Source organism: Corythoichthys intestinalis, chromosome 10 (genome assembly GCF_030265065.1).
Source record: "Corythoichthys intestinalis isolate RoL2023-P3 chromosome 10, ASM3026506v1, whole genome shotgun sequence".
Classification (NCBI taxonomy): domain Eukaryota; kingdom Metazoa; phylum Chordata; class Actinopteri; order Syngnathiformes; family Syngnathidae; genus Corythoichthys; species Corythoichthys intestinalis.
The window spans coordinates 46,841,223-46,859,159 of record NC_080404.1 but is presented as its reverse complement, the minus strand read 5'-3'; the positions used below and the strand labels follow the sequence as shown (position 1 = coordinate 46,859,159).

General features: G+C 39.2%; 1 protein-coding gene across 1 annotated transcript in view; it reads left to right on the top strand.

Moving 5' to 3' along the window:
- Positions 1 to 16,823, top strand: part of rin2a (Ras and Rab interactor 2a) — a 64,781-nt gene extending 47,958 nt beyond the window's left edge. Inside the window, exons 9-12 of the mRNA XM_057848718.1 lie at positions 5,396 to 5,704; positions 5,801 to 5,932; positions 6,157 to 6,320; positions 10,404 to 16,823. Coding sequence (XP_057704701.1) covers positions 5,396 to 5,704; positions 5,801 to 5,932; positions 6,157 to 6,320; positions 10,404 to 10,808 — 1,010 coding nt within the window. The 3' untranslated portion in view covers positions 10,809 to 16,823. The remainder of the gene's footprint in view (positions 1 to 5,395; positions 5,705 to 5,800; positions 5,933 to 6,156; positions 6,321 to 10,403) is intronic.
- The last annotated feature ends 1,114 nt before the right edge of the window (positions 16,824 to 17,937 follow it).

The window sequence follows — 17,937 nt, the reverse complement described above, 5'->3', positions numbered from 1 at the left end:
TTCATCCTACCCCAGACATGCTCAATGATGTTCATGTCATGGCAACATAAATAGTCTGAAATATCACCAAATCTTAGCTGCCTCTTACATTCCTAACCATAAAAAGGGACAAGTTCTGCAGCAGGATGGTGCTCCATCACATACTTCAATCTCTACCTCAAAGTTCCTCAAGGCAATGAAGATCAAGATCCTCCAGGACTGGCCAGACAGTCACCAGACATGAACATCATTGAGCATGTCTGAGGTAGGATGAAAGAGGAAGCATGGAAGACGAAACCCAAGAATGTTGATGAATTCTGGGAGGCATGCAAGACTGCTTTCTTGGATGTTCCTGACGACTTCATCAAGAAATTGTATGAATCCTTGCCGAACCGCATGGATGCAGTCCTTTAAGGCCATTGAAATCATACAAAATATTAAATTTGGATCTCACAGCACCACTACTTAATTCACTTATGTTATGTAACATATTTTTGTATTTGAAGTACATTTTTTGTTCAATTTTCACACTAGTTTCTTAAGGCGGCAAAACTTTTGTCCTGCCAAAATTTGACCTTTATGTCTTCATTAAATGATGAAACTTTTTTTCAGTGAAACATATATATTTTTGTACATTCAACATCATTTGGGAGGGTCTTAGCTTTCATATGAGCCATTTCTGAAACCAATTAAATAATTAAAAGTTAGGTTATTAGTAGGGGTGTCAAACGATTGACATTTTTAATCGAGTTAATTACAGCTTAAAAATGAATCGTAATTAATCGCAATTAATCACAATTCAAACAGTCTATAAAATATGCCTTATTTTTCTGTAAATTATTGTTGGAATGGAAAGATAAGACACAAGGCGGATATATGCATACAACATACTGTACATAAGTACTGTATTTGTTTATTGTAACAATAAATCCACAAATGGCATTATTAACATTCTTTCTGTTAAAGTGATCCACGGATAGAACGACTTGTAGTTTTTAAAAGACAAATGTTATAGTTACAAGTTATAGTAATTTTATATTAAAACCCCTCTTCATGTTTTTGTTTTAATAAAATTTGTAAAATTTTCAATCAAAAGTAGAATTAATATAATAATAATAAGAATAAAAATAACAATAATAAGAATAGAGTGACCAAAGTCTAAGTTTTACGTGTATTTTGCATAGCTATTTTGATATGGAATGCGAGTTCATTTTGCATTGTTGTTTAACTGTGAGAATAGGCCCTCATTACTATAGACTTTTCTTTTTGTGAACATTTTTTTTTTTTTTGAGAGAGATAGGAATATTATTTTTTTTGTGCTTTCACTAAACGATACTTATGTTTGTTGTGAAGGAGAAGCTTATGCCAATAAACGGCGTGGTCCAAAGAAGGCCTGTGTCCGCTCTAAAATATATATCTCTGTACATATCCTACCCAAAATACAACAAGAGACACATAATTGCCACTAAAAGAAATAAAACTTACCGAAATATGTGTGGAGCACAAATAGCAATTTGCATTGCATTGTGCATACAGCATAAACATCTCACAACTACTAATTTTCCCACGTTTAGAAGAAATAACATTAGTATGGAACGGCGCTGCCCCCAAGTGGCCGGTGGCATTCTCTTCACTCTTAATGTCCATAAACGGCCTCATTGTAATCTGTTTAAGGTAATGTGCGAGCTGGTCATTCAGTGCATGCGTTAATTGCGTCAAATATTTTAACGTGATTAATTAAAAAAATTAACGCCCGTTAACGCAATAATTTTGACAGCCCTAGTTATTAGCAATTGTTTCGACAAAACGGACCAGCGACAAGACGTTTGTCAGGGACTGTAGCGGTACCACTGTACCCTTGGTATTTTTTGATAGTTATTTTTTAAGAGTTATTTCCGACTTAAGTGGAAACTCAGGTTACGTCGACAAAGTTGGAACGGAACTGTTTCTTAACCTGGCGACTACCTGTATCACTCAAAGCCATTTAGGAATAGAAGACCCAATAGCAATTACGGTGATAGATATTTTACAGGTTAATATACTCTATTGTACAAATCAATTACTGGCAGTTGTTTTTGGGGAACCTCAGAATGTGCTCTTGTCTAAGCATTAACCTCCAGCAGTTTAGTTCCAGCTGAGCTGAGGCAGCAACAGAGGGAATTAAAAATGCAAGATGATCGAGTTGGAAATGAATGATTCATAGCTACAAGAATGGACAAGTGGGATTTATGTGATCCGGCAAGGAGGAGTGCTGAGTAAGAATTTATCTTTGCGCATGCTGAGCTCGAAAATAAAACAACTTACTTGACCCTATTCTGGAGAAAAGTCAGCAATGCACATGCACACAAAGACACACACATTCTTCCTTATTCAGCAGTGCTGCGGTTTGGTTTCCATCCTGTCTGGATGATATCATGGCATCTGTTAGTCAGACTGCACGATCTGAAATGCAAACAAAAAAAAAGCCACGAGTGCACGTTCCCTCTTCTTGTGTGAGTTTTCTTTCCTGTGACGTCACAAAGTTCTTATTTTTAGTTTCATGATGTGGAGATGGGGTTAAACACATGACAAGATAAGCAGTAAAGGCATGTATACTAGAGACTTGACCCGTCCTTGACTGTCTTTACTTCTGCTATTGTGGCTTATCCTATGCATGAGACTGATAAGGACAGTGATGTTGACGAGTACTCAAATAGACAGACCTTGAAATGCTGTTATGATCAAGCGGTCAAAATACAGTGCCTTCCATAATTATTAGCACCCCTGGTTAAGATGTGTTTTTTAGCTTCTAATATTTTTTTTTAAACTCAAATAATATGGGACCGTAATGGAAAAAAAGAGAAAAATCCAACCTTCAAGTGCATTTATTCAGTGGGGGAAAAATCCCACATAAAGAAATAATTATTTGACATCAAATAATGTGTGTCACAATTATTAGCACCCCTGGTGTTAATACTTTGTACAACCCCCTTTTGCCAACAAAACAAGGTCTGGCCATGGGAAGAGCTTGATTTTGTGTCTGGTGAACCATTTCTGTGTAGATTTGGCTATATGTTTAGGGTCAGAGCCGGCCCAGCCTATACGCAGACTATGCAGCTGCTTAGGGCCCCTGACCACTAGGGGGCCCCCAATCTGGTGATTTTTGAATTTATATTCTTTTTTACTACAGTTTGCTTTACTTTTGTGAGTTTTGATACTTGATTACAAGCTTTAAAAAAATTAAAGTTCTTCCTTAACTTTCCTCTTTTAGAAAAAGGTTTGGCTCTATCTACTGTAAGTACTGACAATCATTTGGGGTGAGAAGCTTGAAGTATGCACTGCAACAAAATCTGATTAATATACAAAATATGGACGTATGGGTTGGATTGCATGTATGGGTTTCACAGTACACTGTGACGAAATGGTGGGCAAAAATATGGGCCCCTTTGCATTATTTTGCTTAGGGCCACCAAATGACCTGGGCCGGCCCTGGTCATTGTCTTGCTGAAAGACCCAGTGACGACCCATCTTCAGCTTTCGGGCAGAGGGCAACAGATTTTGATTTAAAATGTGCTGGTATTTCAAAGCATTCATGATGCCATGCACCCTAACAAGGTTCCCAGGGCCTTTGGAAGCGAAACAGCCTCAAAGCATCACTGACCCACCCCCATACTTCACAGTGGGTATGAGGTGCTGTCTACACGCCAACAAGCTGTTTGGGAGGCATGCACGGAGAAAACCTTTCCTCACTCACAATCATAAACGCAAACATCTGGAGTTCGCCAAGCGGTATTGGGGCTTCAACTGGGACCGTGTGCTTTGGTCAGATGAGACCAAGATTGAGCTTTTTGGCAACAAACACTCTAAGTGGGTCTGGCGTGACACGAAAGATGCGCATGCTGAAAAGCACCTCATACCCACTGTGAAGTATGGGGGTGGGTCAGTGATGCTGTGGGGCTGTTTCCCTTCCAAAGGCCCTGGGAACCTTGTTAGGGTGCATGGCATCATGAATGCTTTGAAATACCAGGACATTTTAAATCAAAATCTGTTGCCCTCTGCCTGAAAGCTCCTCCCATGGCCATCTCAGTCCCCAGACCTTGTTTTGTTGGCGAAAGGGGGTTGTACAAAGTATTAACACCAGGGGTGCTAATAATTGTGACACACATTATTTGATGTCAAATAATTATTTCTTTATGTGGGATTTTTTCCCCACTGAATAAATGCGCTTGTATTGAAGGTTGGATTTTTCTCTTTTTTTCCATTAAGGTCCCATATTATTTGAATTAAAAAAAAATAATTAGAAGCTAAAAAACACATCTTAATCAGGTGTGCCAATAATTATGCAGGGCATTGTAGCTTGGACGTCTGTCACCGTCAGCAGTGTTGTTAATCTTAATTCAAAAAAGTGATTAATTATAGTTACAAATTACTTCTCCCAAAAAGTAATTGCGTTAGTAACTTAGTTACCTGAATGTAAGAGTAATTAGTTACTTGGCAAAGTAACTTGTGATAATTTTCATGTTTTGTTTTGTTGTTTTCCTTAAAGTGAAAAAAAAAACTTAGTTCACACTCTTTGAAGTGTGAAAGGTTTTTGGGACAATTGGCCCTAGCCCAATTCTTTACTCTAATTTACCCTTTACCCTGAATCAACCGTTAAAAATTGTTAAAATTGCTCCCGTTATTGCATTAGTTCCCTTCTGTCTACTTTTGACATGTGGAAGTTTTAAAACCGTTTCATCATTTAAAGATAGATACAAGTCAAGATTTTGCCGATTTAGGAGTATTTTAGAAAAAAAGTTACTTAGGTTCGCTAGGAAGATTCTCTACAACAGGGCCTTTATATGAAGTCTACTGCTTTAAGATGGCGGCCGTTTACTAACGCATCTAGTTCCTATACTGTACATGTTGCTAACGCTCCCGTGTCTGTCATTTCGCATCTAGTTCTATATATATATATGTGATATCTACCATATCATGTGGGCGTAGTTTGTAGGCTATCGGCTACAGTCAGGTATTATTGGAGCCACCTAGCATCGTGTTTGTTCGGCGTCACAACTTTTTGCCTCCTCCCCACTCCTGCTCTGCTCTGTCGTCTCGGTGAGTCTGTCTCCCTCAGACTTTTATCGCGTCATTCAACCAATATAGCAACGCATAGTAACGCATGACTTTCCGTCCTCAGTTACAGCGTTGCCAAGATGAGAAAAGTAATTAATTAGATTACTCACTACTGAAAAAAATAACGCCGTTAGTAACGTCGTTATATTCTAACGCTGTTATTAACAACACTGACCATCAATGGAAGCTACTGTTTTAAATTAAAAGTTTTCTTGAGGAACTCGATAAGGCATTGGCATTGTATTAAAAATGATCTCTTTTTCAGTTTACAGTGTAACTTCAGAGTACGAAAATGACTTTAATTTGCTTCTTCTCTTTTCAGATCACGTCTTAGAAAAGGCCATGCACAAGTGCGTACTGAAGCCTCTTAAACCGATGGTTAGCGCCGCACTGCGGGAGTTCCAGGTGCGCAGCGGGGAATGGGAGGAATTGAAGGAGAACATCTCTTTGGCGAAAGCTCGGCAGCCGCAGGAAATGGGTGTAGAAGACATGGTGCCACCAGATTCAATAGCTATCGAGAAGATCAAATGCAAGTTCCACACCATGTGCAAGCTGTACTCTCCGGAAAAGAAAGTCACAATGCTGCTAAGGGTTTGCAAACTCATCTATACCATCATGGAGGACAATTCAGGTATTGGAACTTCTCTACACATAGTGTAGCTAAACCTAAATTTGACATTACAATAAACAGTTGAAAGTACAGTAAATCTCAATGTTTGTTTACTAGGGCGCATGTACGGTGCGGATGACTTCCTACCGATGTTTACCTATGTGCTTGCCCAGTGTGACATGCCAGAACTGAACAATGAGATACTTTACATGATGGAGCTTCTGGACCCCTCGCTGCTTCATGGAGAAGGTCATCTGCTACATTAGTTTTTGTTGATTTTTAAGGCGTCCATTATTTTGTCCAACCCCTGTATGTGTATATGCTTTCATGCATTACAGTGGTTGGCAGAGGGAGCCAATTGGCTAGAATCCCAAAATGTCACAAGACCGCACAAATTGAGCGCTATCTGCAAGCCTAAATGAGCATTGCTGGAACAGATCTGTTTACAGTATGTTTTCTGTCCTGTTGTTCAGGTGGCTATTATCTAACCAGTGCATACGGAGCCATGTCGCTGATCCAAAACTTCCAGGAGGAGCAGGCGGCCAGGGTGCTGAGCTCCGAGACTAAAAACACGCTCCACCAGTGGCACCGGCGACGCATGACTTTGCACGCCGAGCCGTCCTTTGATGATTTCCAAGTTAGTCAATCTATCTCCCAGTCATATAGGACAATAATTTATCTTAAAAACACCCATTGGCAGCAGTAGACTTTCAATTCATTTTGACTGGGAGATCTATTGCCGTCAATGGCAGCTAATGAGTTAAGTTACATTTGTTTTTTTAAATTTAACAAATATATTTGTACTTTTGCTATATATCACAACATAATACACCGCTGTCACAAGATAATAAGTGGGCCTCAAGTGGACCAGTGTCAGACAATTAGCGGCCCACAGGCCACAAGTGGCCAATGATGTTGATTCAAAATACAATACAGGTAGTCGCCAGGTTACGAACGTGTTCCGTTCCTACGCTGGCGACGGAATCCGAATTTCCGTGTGAGTCGGAATTAACGCTTTAAGTACCCTTAAATCTCAAAATAACCATGCAAAAAGTCCAAACGTATTGTATTTTGTTTAACGATGGAGGATACACTGCCCTCTGGCGGCAGCGTTGGGTCTGGCTGGACTGTCGCCTTGTATGACTGACGAGCAGACTTATCTGTATTGGATAAAGGACAGCTGCGCTCTGTTTTAGACCACAATAGGCTGTAAGTTATTTCAGCTAATATACAGTACTTTTGTGTATGCATTTGTAATTAAGCTTAGAGGTACAGTTTGTGGAGTTACGTGTGAGCAATGTGCTATGACAATTGCAAATACGTTAGCATTCGTAGCATTTAGGCTAGCGGACTTTTGTTAGGCAAATTTGGCTAATTTAACCTACTAAATTTACTTATTGATTCGACTAGATGGACGTTTGAGCACCAATTTGTCATGTTGAGTGCATTCTCAGTTTCTTTTTTCTCATTACGCACCTGATTGAGCCGGATGGGCGGCGCCATACGACACACTTGTGGCGCATTAGGAATGCTCAATATTTAAGGACGCCTATCACCATCTGCAAGTGTCAGAGTCTACTTGCCTTGCTTACCGTTGTGTGTGCCTCATCATCTTCGTGCTTTTCGACGTTTCTACGGTTGTATCCTAATTTGAACATTTTCTACTTTTGTGCTATATTGGACTTTGTAATCAGATTTTGTACTTTGTTATATTTGCGTTTTCTGGCGTGCTCCATTTGTTGTACTTTTTTTTACTCGCATTTGTGGCGTGCTCAATTTGTTGTACTTATTAAATACAAACGTTCACATTTCCTGGTATGTGACCGGGATCCTTATCAACGGCTGCCCGTTCATAACACAACTTGTTTTGTGTCTAGTAGAGGTGCAACAATTAATCAATGAACTAATCGATTAGCAAATTAATCGACACTCGAGTTTAAAAACTGATCCGAGTAATTTTATTCACCTCGAGTAATCGTTTATTTTGACAGTTCTAAGCATCACGTTTTGCTCGGACTACTTTCAATGCGGGACAACGTGCTGTCACGTGCGGAGAGAAAGAAGGAAAAGAAAAACTTACTGCAGCCGACAGCCGCCACAAATGACGCCGACGTTGCTAAATACTAGCCCGCACGATGCTACATTGGTAACAGGTACTGTCTGATGCGTCTCATAGAGATCACATGTATGTTGAACTAGATGCGAAATGACAGACTCGGCCGCGTCTGGGCAGCGTTAGTAAACAGCTGCCATCTTAAAGCAGTAGAGCGCTAAGCGCTAATAAAGAGCGCTAAATGCTAATAAATAAGATTACGTTACTGTCGCTACTAGCTCACGTAACGTTAGCCCTGCGGAGGGCTAGGTTTCAATTAATTATGACCACTGTCGACGCGTGGCTAACGTGTCTTACATACAGGCTTTAACATAACATAGCATTGTGGAGTGATGAGGGTGTAAAATAAAAACTTAATCATGCTAACTATCAATTTTAGCTCAGTAGTCATTGCTGGATAAAACACCAAGTAGCACTGGTCCCTAATGTGCTCCAATACAGCCTGTATCATACATTTATTTTGAACACTGCAAAAACTCCAAATCCTATCAGGACTTACAGTTTAGACTAACTTAAAACTTAACTAGAACTTAAAAATGGCTTGACACAAAGAGAAATTCAATTGAAACACGTGGGAAAAAATCCTAACTTTTAAGTGATGTGTGTTATCAAACGTAACGGCATTTTTAGGTAATGTATATATATATATACATGTATATTTTTTTAATAAGATCTAAAAGTTTTTTGAGTGAAAGCAGTGAATTAGTCTTTTTTTTTTTTTTAATTCTAGTATAGCTGGGCGGTAAACAGAAAATTTACCGTCACCGAAATTCTTCACGATGACCGACGTAATTTTGACCATGTCGGTAAATTCGGTAAATTAATAAAACAAGAAAATAGTCTTTTCATCCCGCTTTGACTCTGTGTTGTTCGCCTATGTTCATTCCCCTTTAAGAAAGCAGTGAATGTACTCACGTAGGGAGTCACGTGATCATCAGGAAGCCAATCAAACAGAAGCCCGGCAAGCTAACGCTAGCAGCTAATGCTACAAGCAAAACGTGATGGAGTGTGGCTTAAGGGAGGTTCGCCAAACTTTCACCCGACATTTAATAGACTCTTGGTGGCATCCAGACGGGCTTTCACCCGCTGTACTCCCTTGTTCTCACGATTTCCAGAGATGGTGCCATTAACAATAAATTGTCTTTTTGAAGTGTACTGTTCAAGCTGCAAGTCATTTGTGTTACAATGACATGTTTGCACAGGCATATGGATTTTGACAATGTAGATTGTTCAAGCCATACACGCTGTTATAAATGCTCATACTTGAATTCTTATTGTTTACAATACATTTTTATAAACCTAATGTCTAGACTGCATGTACAATTGTTAAATATATCAAACTGAATGCTGGTAACTAAATCAACAAGAAACTGTTAATCTGTATTTCATGCATTGATTCAGATTTTCAAATTATACAACAGTCTGCTTGGGCGACTTTATCGTCATTTATCGTTATCGAGGTAAATCTGCTCCATTTATCGTGATACGTATTTAAGGCCATATCGCCCACCCCTAAATTCTAGTTACATCTGAGATGCAATTGTTGGCTGTTTTCAAAAATATACATCAAAAATAAAGACATTGATTGACTGAAAATGGTTCAAGATTAGATGAAATGTCTTGTTTTCTCATGTATATTTATAATTGCTCTGCACCTAAAAATATATTTGTTTTATCCGATTACTCGATTAATCGATAGAATTTTCAGTCGATTACTCGATTACTAAAATATTCGATAGCTGCAGCCCTAATATATATATATATATATATAAGCTCTCAGTTGTAAATATCAGATTTCTACATTACATTTTTGTTAAGTCAAAGTAGGACATGAACCAAAATCTGCTTTTACTTTGGAAAACAGCAATTCACATTTTTGCCAATTTTCAGACATCATACTGTCTAAACTAGTTTCTTAATAAGGCTGCAACAACTAATCAATTAATAAATTAGTTGCCAATGAATTTGATAATACAAAACAAAATGGAGGACTATTTTGGTCCACTGCATATGAAAGAAATAGTCCTCCATTTTGTCTTCATTGCTACTTACAACATGCCGAAAACCAGGTCAAGGTAAATTGTGAAGGTAATTGAAAGAAGTGACATTTATCCGATTAATCGTTTAATTAATTGTCCGATTAACCGATTATGAATTTAACTGTTAGTTGCAGCCCTAGTGTCAAGTGTTTTATTGTTAAAATGTGTGTAGTTTTGAAAACAAGTGTACTGTACATGTGTGTGTTACAGCTTTACAAATTGTCAAAAGTGAAGTACAAAGCTTCAAAAAACACAATTGCGTTGTTTGCTGTCTGTCAAGCTGAACAACTTCACGTTTAGTGAGTACAGACCACGTTATATTATTAAAGTAAAGTAAAAAATAAGACACATTGAGCTACAATAAGGTACTGTTTACACGAGTTTAAAAAAAAAAAAAAAATCGACTGGAGACAAAATGGCGGACGAGACTCCGGCGTCGTAAAGTCGAAATCACGTAAGTCGCGTACGTCGTAACCTGGGGACTACCTGTATGTTTGCTTTCCAAAAATGACAAATCACCAAATTTCTGAATATTCATTTATTGCCTTTTTATTTGACCTCCATGTAGAATTACCTGAGGGTTGCACTGAAGGAACCGGACAGCGGTTGCACCGCTAAGATCCTCCCTGTGCGCCCCTACGCTACCGCAGAGGAGGTGTGTCAGCTGTGCGCGCTGAAGTTCAAGATATCGGACCCCGACAACTACGGTTTGTTCTTGCTGACGGACGGTAACACCCAACAGCTCGCTCCCGACACCCATCCTCAAAAGATAAAGGCAGAGCTCCACAGCCGCCCGCAAGCGCCAACCTTCCATTTTGTTTACCGACGCCTGCCCAATTGCGGCAGCTCGCCGTCGACTTCCCTGGATCCCGATAACCACACTGTGACGTCTGAATATCAGGACAACCTAAACAACCTCGGTGCGGAGTCACCCGACCCTTCCCCTGGTTCGGACCTCAGACTGTCACGTTAAAGGTTACTCTTCACCAACTCAACAGCCTTGGAGTCCGTCTCGCATTACACTGTGCTGCATGTATCGGTCTCCACTTCCCCTTTTAGATGCCACGCTTAACATCCTCTGGAGAAATTGTCAGGCAGACAAGACAGAGGAAAAGAGCAGTGACAGAAGTGAAAGTTTATTCTTTGCTTCTTCAATATTGATTCTTGTGTAAACCAACCATAGCAGACAACACTTTTGTTTGTGCTAATGGAGCGTAATGAAGTAGTGTTTTGTGATTTAATTCTACTCTTTAATTTAAAACGAGATCACAATATATGTGTTAGCATTGAGATCGATCTAACCCGCAGTGCTGGTGTGAGGGCCAACTGTAGTAGTGGCTGATTTTATTGTACATAGAGAGGAACAGGATTTGTGTCTATGTAATGATATCACTTGCTGTCAATATACAGCACCTTATCAGTCAGATTAGTCTGATTTATATGCCTTATACAGTTGCTGGTTAACTGTTTGACTCCTGTCTGATTTCTTTGATTTAGAGACATCTAGTGGTTGCTTGAGTGCACTACAAGTCCATAATACAGTGGTACCTCTACATACGAATTTAATTCGTTCCAGGACCTTGTTTGTAAGTCGAAATGATCGTATGTCGAGCAGGATTTTCCCATAGGAATACATTATAATTCCATTAATTCGTTCCAAAGCCTAAAAACATACACTAAATTCTTAATAAATACTGCTGGCACTGTTACAAATGGCAATTAAACATAGAAAAACAAATAAGTTATAAATAAATAATTCAGAATAATATAATAATAAGAAGAATAATTAATAATTATTCCTGTAAATAATGTAACGAATCGGATTCTAATATGGCGGACACTTTTTACTGTCCCTGAACGCACCGCGAAGGTGACGTCTCAGTGAGATAGGTCGGTGCGGTAGAGATAATACTTTCGTTTTCTTGAGAGCGGTCAACTGCTTAAGACAATGGGCGTTTTGTGTTGGATAAGTTCTTAAATAAATGATAAAAACGTGACGAAGCTGGCGATTTCCTTGGCAATGTTACCACAATAATAATTGTCACCTTAACTTAGAAATAGTGGCGAACGGTGGTCGGAAGAGGACCATGGAGCTGTATTGTTGAGCCAGTTCAGGGACGCGCACCCCAAGCTCATATTTTTCTATAACTTGCATCTTCATTTCAAAGGTAAGCATCACTTTTTTCCTTGTTTCTCCAACTGTATCAACTTTTTTTGAAAACTGTGTTGATTTCTCACACAAGAAAATCCACCGTGCGTTCGTTTGCAGTGCTGTCATGTCGTCGTATTTCGAGCAACTCGTCGGATGTAGAAACAAATGGCGGCTCAAATTTTACGTCGGATGTCGAAAAGATCGTGTGTCGAAGTGATCGTATGTAGAGGTACCACTGTATTTGCATAGCTAAGTATTGGAATAATACAAACTTGACATCTTCTTCCTCATTACTAGAAACATGGTGATTAACAATTTATAGGGCAAGTAACTATATTTGATAATTAACAAAACAACAACTTAATCCCATAAAGACCTGGCGTCCACATAAATATAGGCCACAATATTGACATTTGGTGTACATCATCATCGTATTTTCTTATAGACCCTACCCACCGACGTCACAAAATCACGTGCTCGCTGTATGGTTCCGCCCCCTTGTCCGTCATTTTGTGTCTGTATTATCAATGGTCTCAATTGATCGAGCAATTTATAATGCATTTCATGGAAGACCCGGTGCTTTCGGATGCCGTAAACTCACTTGATGCGTTGCATAAAAGGCGTTATGTGGAAAAGCTTCAGTTTATCCATTCGCCAGATCCATATTTGATGCCTAAATCGATGTTTTTCGACCCGCTGTCTCCGCCGTATTTGCCTGACATCTGCTAGCTACCCTGATATGTACAACTATCTTGTCCACACAAAATCAGCCTATTCTTTTGTTTGAAAAACTTTAAGAGCTTGGAGGCTTATAAATACTTCGTTGCTGGTTGGGTGAAACAGGTCCTCGTCCACGAAAATTCGGCAGGACTCTATCTTGTGCTTGGAAAGGTGAGTTACGAAATTTTCAATTCAAAATCTTTTGTTCTTGCTAACATCCACTGTCAAGTCTAATGTATTTCATGTCGTTTGTCAATGGAGTTAGGGCTTTTAATGTTTATATGGTTTAGCGATAGCGTGTATGTTGTCGGCGATTAGCCTAGCAATGATCTTAATTGTGGTTGTCAGCCCAAAACCCTCTAAATATATATTAAATGCATCTTACCAGATATAAAATGACTACTACATAATCTGTGGTAATCGTTTGGAGCCCAGTTTTCTCGTCGAATTGCAGCAGCCCATCTCGCTCTCTTCTCTCCGGGTCTCTCGGAATCCGGTAGAACTTCAAGTCTCTCCGTCTTCTCCGTCTATCTTCTCTGTTATTGCAACCGACCGCCACACACCACACACGCCTTCACCATTTTGATTATTAATGTTAACGAGCAGAAAAACACGTCGTAAATAGGAGGAATGTACGTAGCCGTAACAGGTAAACATGATGTGTTGACGGACAATTGGGCGGCACCAGTCAGGAGGAAGGAGTTGTGACGTCACGTGGGTAGGGTCTATACAGTGGTCCCTCGCTACTTTGCGCCCTCAGTCTATCGCGTTTTTTTTTTACCCAATTAAAAATGAATAAATACAGATGAACTGTCCAGATACAATCATGTAGTCTTACTCTCCCTCCTGCTGCTTTTCTTGGGGGCCGTTTACATGGTGACTCTCCGAGAATACGAAACATTTAAAATTTGCATTTATATGGGCCTATCTCCATTCGAACAATGTCGCAATTCCGCATGAAAACGATGTAGTATTCATGCCAAGCTCTAGGGGGCAGTGCAGATTTACAAGGCGATAGCGAATGATGCACTCAGAGGCGTCGCATCCCATTAGGCAAACCAGGCAATTGCCTAAGGCCCCCTAGCCAGCAGGGGCCCCCAGAGGGCCAACAGATTTAGCTTCACTGCACTATCGCAGCGACAAGTGTTTCAATACCGTGGACTCATTTGGCAGATAAACTAACGATTCTGTTATCAATCCCAATCAGCACTAACCATGTCACGTAGATTATACAAGTTTAAGAAAGTCCAATCAGCCATTAATACCACATGATTGTTTAAAGAGTGACTCACCAAGTACTCTCTGGAAAGTCCTTGCCGAGTTGTTTCACGTTGATTTTCACAGGCCACCTCATTATTCATGTGACTAAAAGAAATGGTGATTTTTCCCAAAAAGTCTATTAATGGGTCTATCGTATTCCTCGTTGAATACTCTATAAGAAAAATGACATATATGCATCTAAAATAATCCTAAACGATTTTATAAGCAATTTTAATACTCCTTTTAGCAAGATTCCTTGGGTATGCGTACGTTCCCATAGCAACCAGTCCTGTTATTGCGTTGCGTATTCTGGGAGCGAGAATAGGCGTACGATGCGCAGAGGACGGCCACCTGTTAAAATGTGTACATCCATGAACGAATCTAAGTACCTCCATATGAGTCAGTGTAAAGTTGCTTAGTTTTTGCCACTTTTATGGCCAAGTTGACCGCACGAGCACGCAGCGCACTCGCACCCCCCCACCTTTGTGTCCCTTATACTGCGCGAGTATGTATGTGTTTCCCGTTACTCAGAGGGGCCCCATATTGCTTGTTGCCTGGGGCCCCCGGGGACCCTTGCTACGCCTCTGGATGCACTTTGACCCCATCAAGCTCCTCAACACGGAAAAAATATGCCCGCCCACTCGAAGCAATGGCATTTTTCTTTTGTTCAAAAAGGCACAAAAATGGAAACATTTAACATATTTGATTTAAAAATATTATTAAAATAGTAAATTAAAGCCAACATTCCGCCATATTTGCTGTTTTTAATGTTTAGTAGCACCGCTGCGCACGCCCAATGCAACGTGTAGAAGTGCTGACGTTATCGGCGCGTTTTCGCGCCGCGGAAGCCTTTGATTTGCATTTAGAGCAAGCCCCCCTCAACCCCCGTAATCGAATTCTTCTACTTTGGAGGCAGGATTCAGACTTTTTCCTCTTCGCCGACACCATATGCATGCGAGGCCATTCCGCTACTCAGTCATTGCGTCTTTGTGTCGCAGAGTCGCCATGTAAACTGGTCTGGAAGTGCACTAGAGTTGCTTATGAAAGTTAACGATGATTGACAGGCGTTAAAGTTTGATGATGCCAACTTTGCTTGGAAGCCGAAACCTCAGCGCACCGCATGTGTCAATCATCGTTTAACTTGTTAAACAGTTGCTCTGGCAACTCTGTGTGTAAGTGAGAGGATGGAGCGGACTTGAGTGGACTCACTCAATGAAGCATTTAATAAAGACAAGCATTTTTTTTCTTGTTTAAAAATATTTCGGTGGGACAAAAACATGTTTAAAACATATAATTATTACATTTGAAGTGCTTAAAAACCATTTATTAAAATATATGTACACATATAAACTTTTTAAACTTTTTTTAAAGTATACTTTGGGGGAAAAAAAGTGAAAAAACATGTCTTATATGTTGTATCTCTTTTCAATGCTAAATCTGAATAAATACCTTGTTGGCCCAATATAAGACGGTGTTTTTTGCATTGAAATAAGACTGAAAAAGAGCGGGTTGTCTTATATTCGCGGTTCACGACGCTAGACGGCACCAGATATCATTGAAGCGATATTCTATCATGACAGATCTCAGCTACTCTCCGTCTTATATTCGCGGTTCACGACGCTAGACGGCACCAGATATCATTGAAGCGATATTCTATCATGACAGATCTCAGCTACTCTCCCCATTCACGACGCTAAATGGCGCCAGATATCATTGAAGCGATGTTCAGTCATGACAGATCTCAGCTACTCTCAAGTAAGTTTAACCAGTTTGCATTGTAGATTTGTTTCAAGACTACAGTTACAGTTATACTTCACTGTGATGGTCAATGCAATTATTGCAATTTTGTTGTTTTATCACAATAGATTGGTTTATTTACATTTCAAAAACCAGAAGCCATTCATTTACGAATGTGATTGCACTTTAGTTTACATATTTAAATGTTCAGATATTAAGATTTGAATGAGGAAAAATAACATGCCTTTTCTCTCAAATATATTGTTATTATCATTTGTTTCGGATGTACTGTAATTATTGTCTGTATAAAAATTGGTGTTCAAAAAGTATTTTTTCGAACTTGAGTCTTGAAAAGAGGGGGTCGTCTTATAATCAGGGCCGTCTTATATTCGGGCCAATACGGTATATCGAACACACACAAAATTTGGGGTGGGGGGCGCTATTTCACGTTTTTTTCCCCCACTTATCGTGGCAGGTTCGCGTCCCCATTAAACACGAAAAACGAGGGATCACTGTATATTGTAAATGAAGAAATACAATTATAGATTAATAAAATGTTAATAAAAACAAAATTAATTCAAATTTTCATGAGAAAATAGAACTACACTTGTTATGGACCCCAATAACACTAACACAGTTTCTTTTTTTGTTTTTAAATTTCATTGTATTTAACCCATTGCCTGCCATTGACAGCAATATACTGTTTTGAATGAACAAATGTTCATTCACCCTCTGGATTAGACGTCTAGTGCCGTCAGTGGCAGCCAATGAGTTCAAATGAGTGCCCTGTATTTTAACATAAAACATATTGTAACAGCATTGTAGTGTTGATAGTACAGGCAATTTAGCCAATAGAATTTGTATACTGCATTTTAACACATTACTCTTGTTGATTTTAGAGTAACATGTTGGAGGCATTATTGCAGTTTATGAAAGGTCTCTGCTACTGAACTTATTATTTGTAAAAAGAAAAAGTTTTTAAAATGTTTTTTAAAGGCCAGTTTTATAAATGAGCATGTATGCTTTGAGCTGGTGAAAGGCCACATAAAGAAAAAGAGGCAATGTTACAACATACATGTCTGCAATCAGTATTAAACTTGGTACTGTTTGTCTAAACTACTTGAAATGTAATGTGTTTTATGTGTTTTTTTAATACTGGAATTTGCATTAATTTACGCACGCACAAAAAATACTAACGATTGTAACAACTTGAGAGTGCTAATTACAAATGAGTTGTACAGAATCTAAGAGGCTGAAAGAAATCTGACACTTTGGGCTCTATTTTCCTTCTGGTCATCAAAGTGTCTCCTCCTCATACCCTTTAAATATAGTGCATTCACATGTCGCATAGATGTGCCCGTGAGGTTGGTACCTATGCAAAAGGAGAGCACATTTAGCACACCAAGAATATCTCTGGGAGCCAAGTGTTCAATTGTTAAGTTTTTGATGATCCAATTTGACCAATATTCATCAATGTGTATTTATCTGTGCAGGGATTTTCAAAACTTTTTTTTTTTTTTTAATCTTAATGGTGTCTATGTTGTTTCTACCCAAGAAAATGTTTGTGGCCATTCAATGCTATGATAAAGACTATTTTGCACGAATGGAAATGACAAATTAAAGCTTGTAATGGAGATAACACTTTGTGTGTGAGTGTGTGTGTGCGTGCACATATACAGTATGTAATTGCTGGAAGACTAGATGAAACATTTTTTTTTCTAAGAAGTCCCCATGCAATTTCAGGGGTGCTGGAAGTCACTCACATCGGGGTGCTGAGTTGTTTTTTTTTTTTTTTAGTTTTTCCCATCCAAAAACAGCCGTTTCCGCCCCAAAATTTTCATGCTCGCGTGAAATCTTGATACAAGGCGTTCACAATGGGAGTACACACGAATACTGGATAGTTTACGCACTACTGCTAGGCTACTAAAAAGACAGCATTCCATTTCACCAACTGTGTGTGTTGGAGTTTTTGTATTGGAATGAAAAGCGCCCGTTTGTTATAATGTAAATCCCCGCAGATAGATGGGCTAAACCAGGGGTCCCCAAAGTTTTTCCTGCGAGGGCCACATAACTTTTCCCTTCTATGATGAGGGGCCGGGTCAGTTTGTAACAGAAAAAGTGTGACGATTGCAGGAGTGCCTAAATGTAAAAATTGATTGTTTTTCTTTCTGGATTCTTCACGGAACAAAAGTAAATAAAATAATATAATATAGTAATAATAACACTATTAATT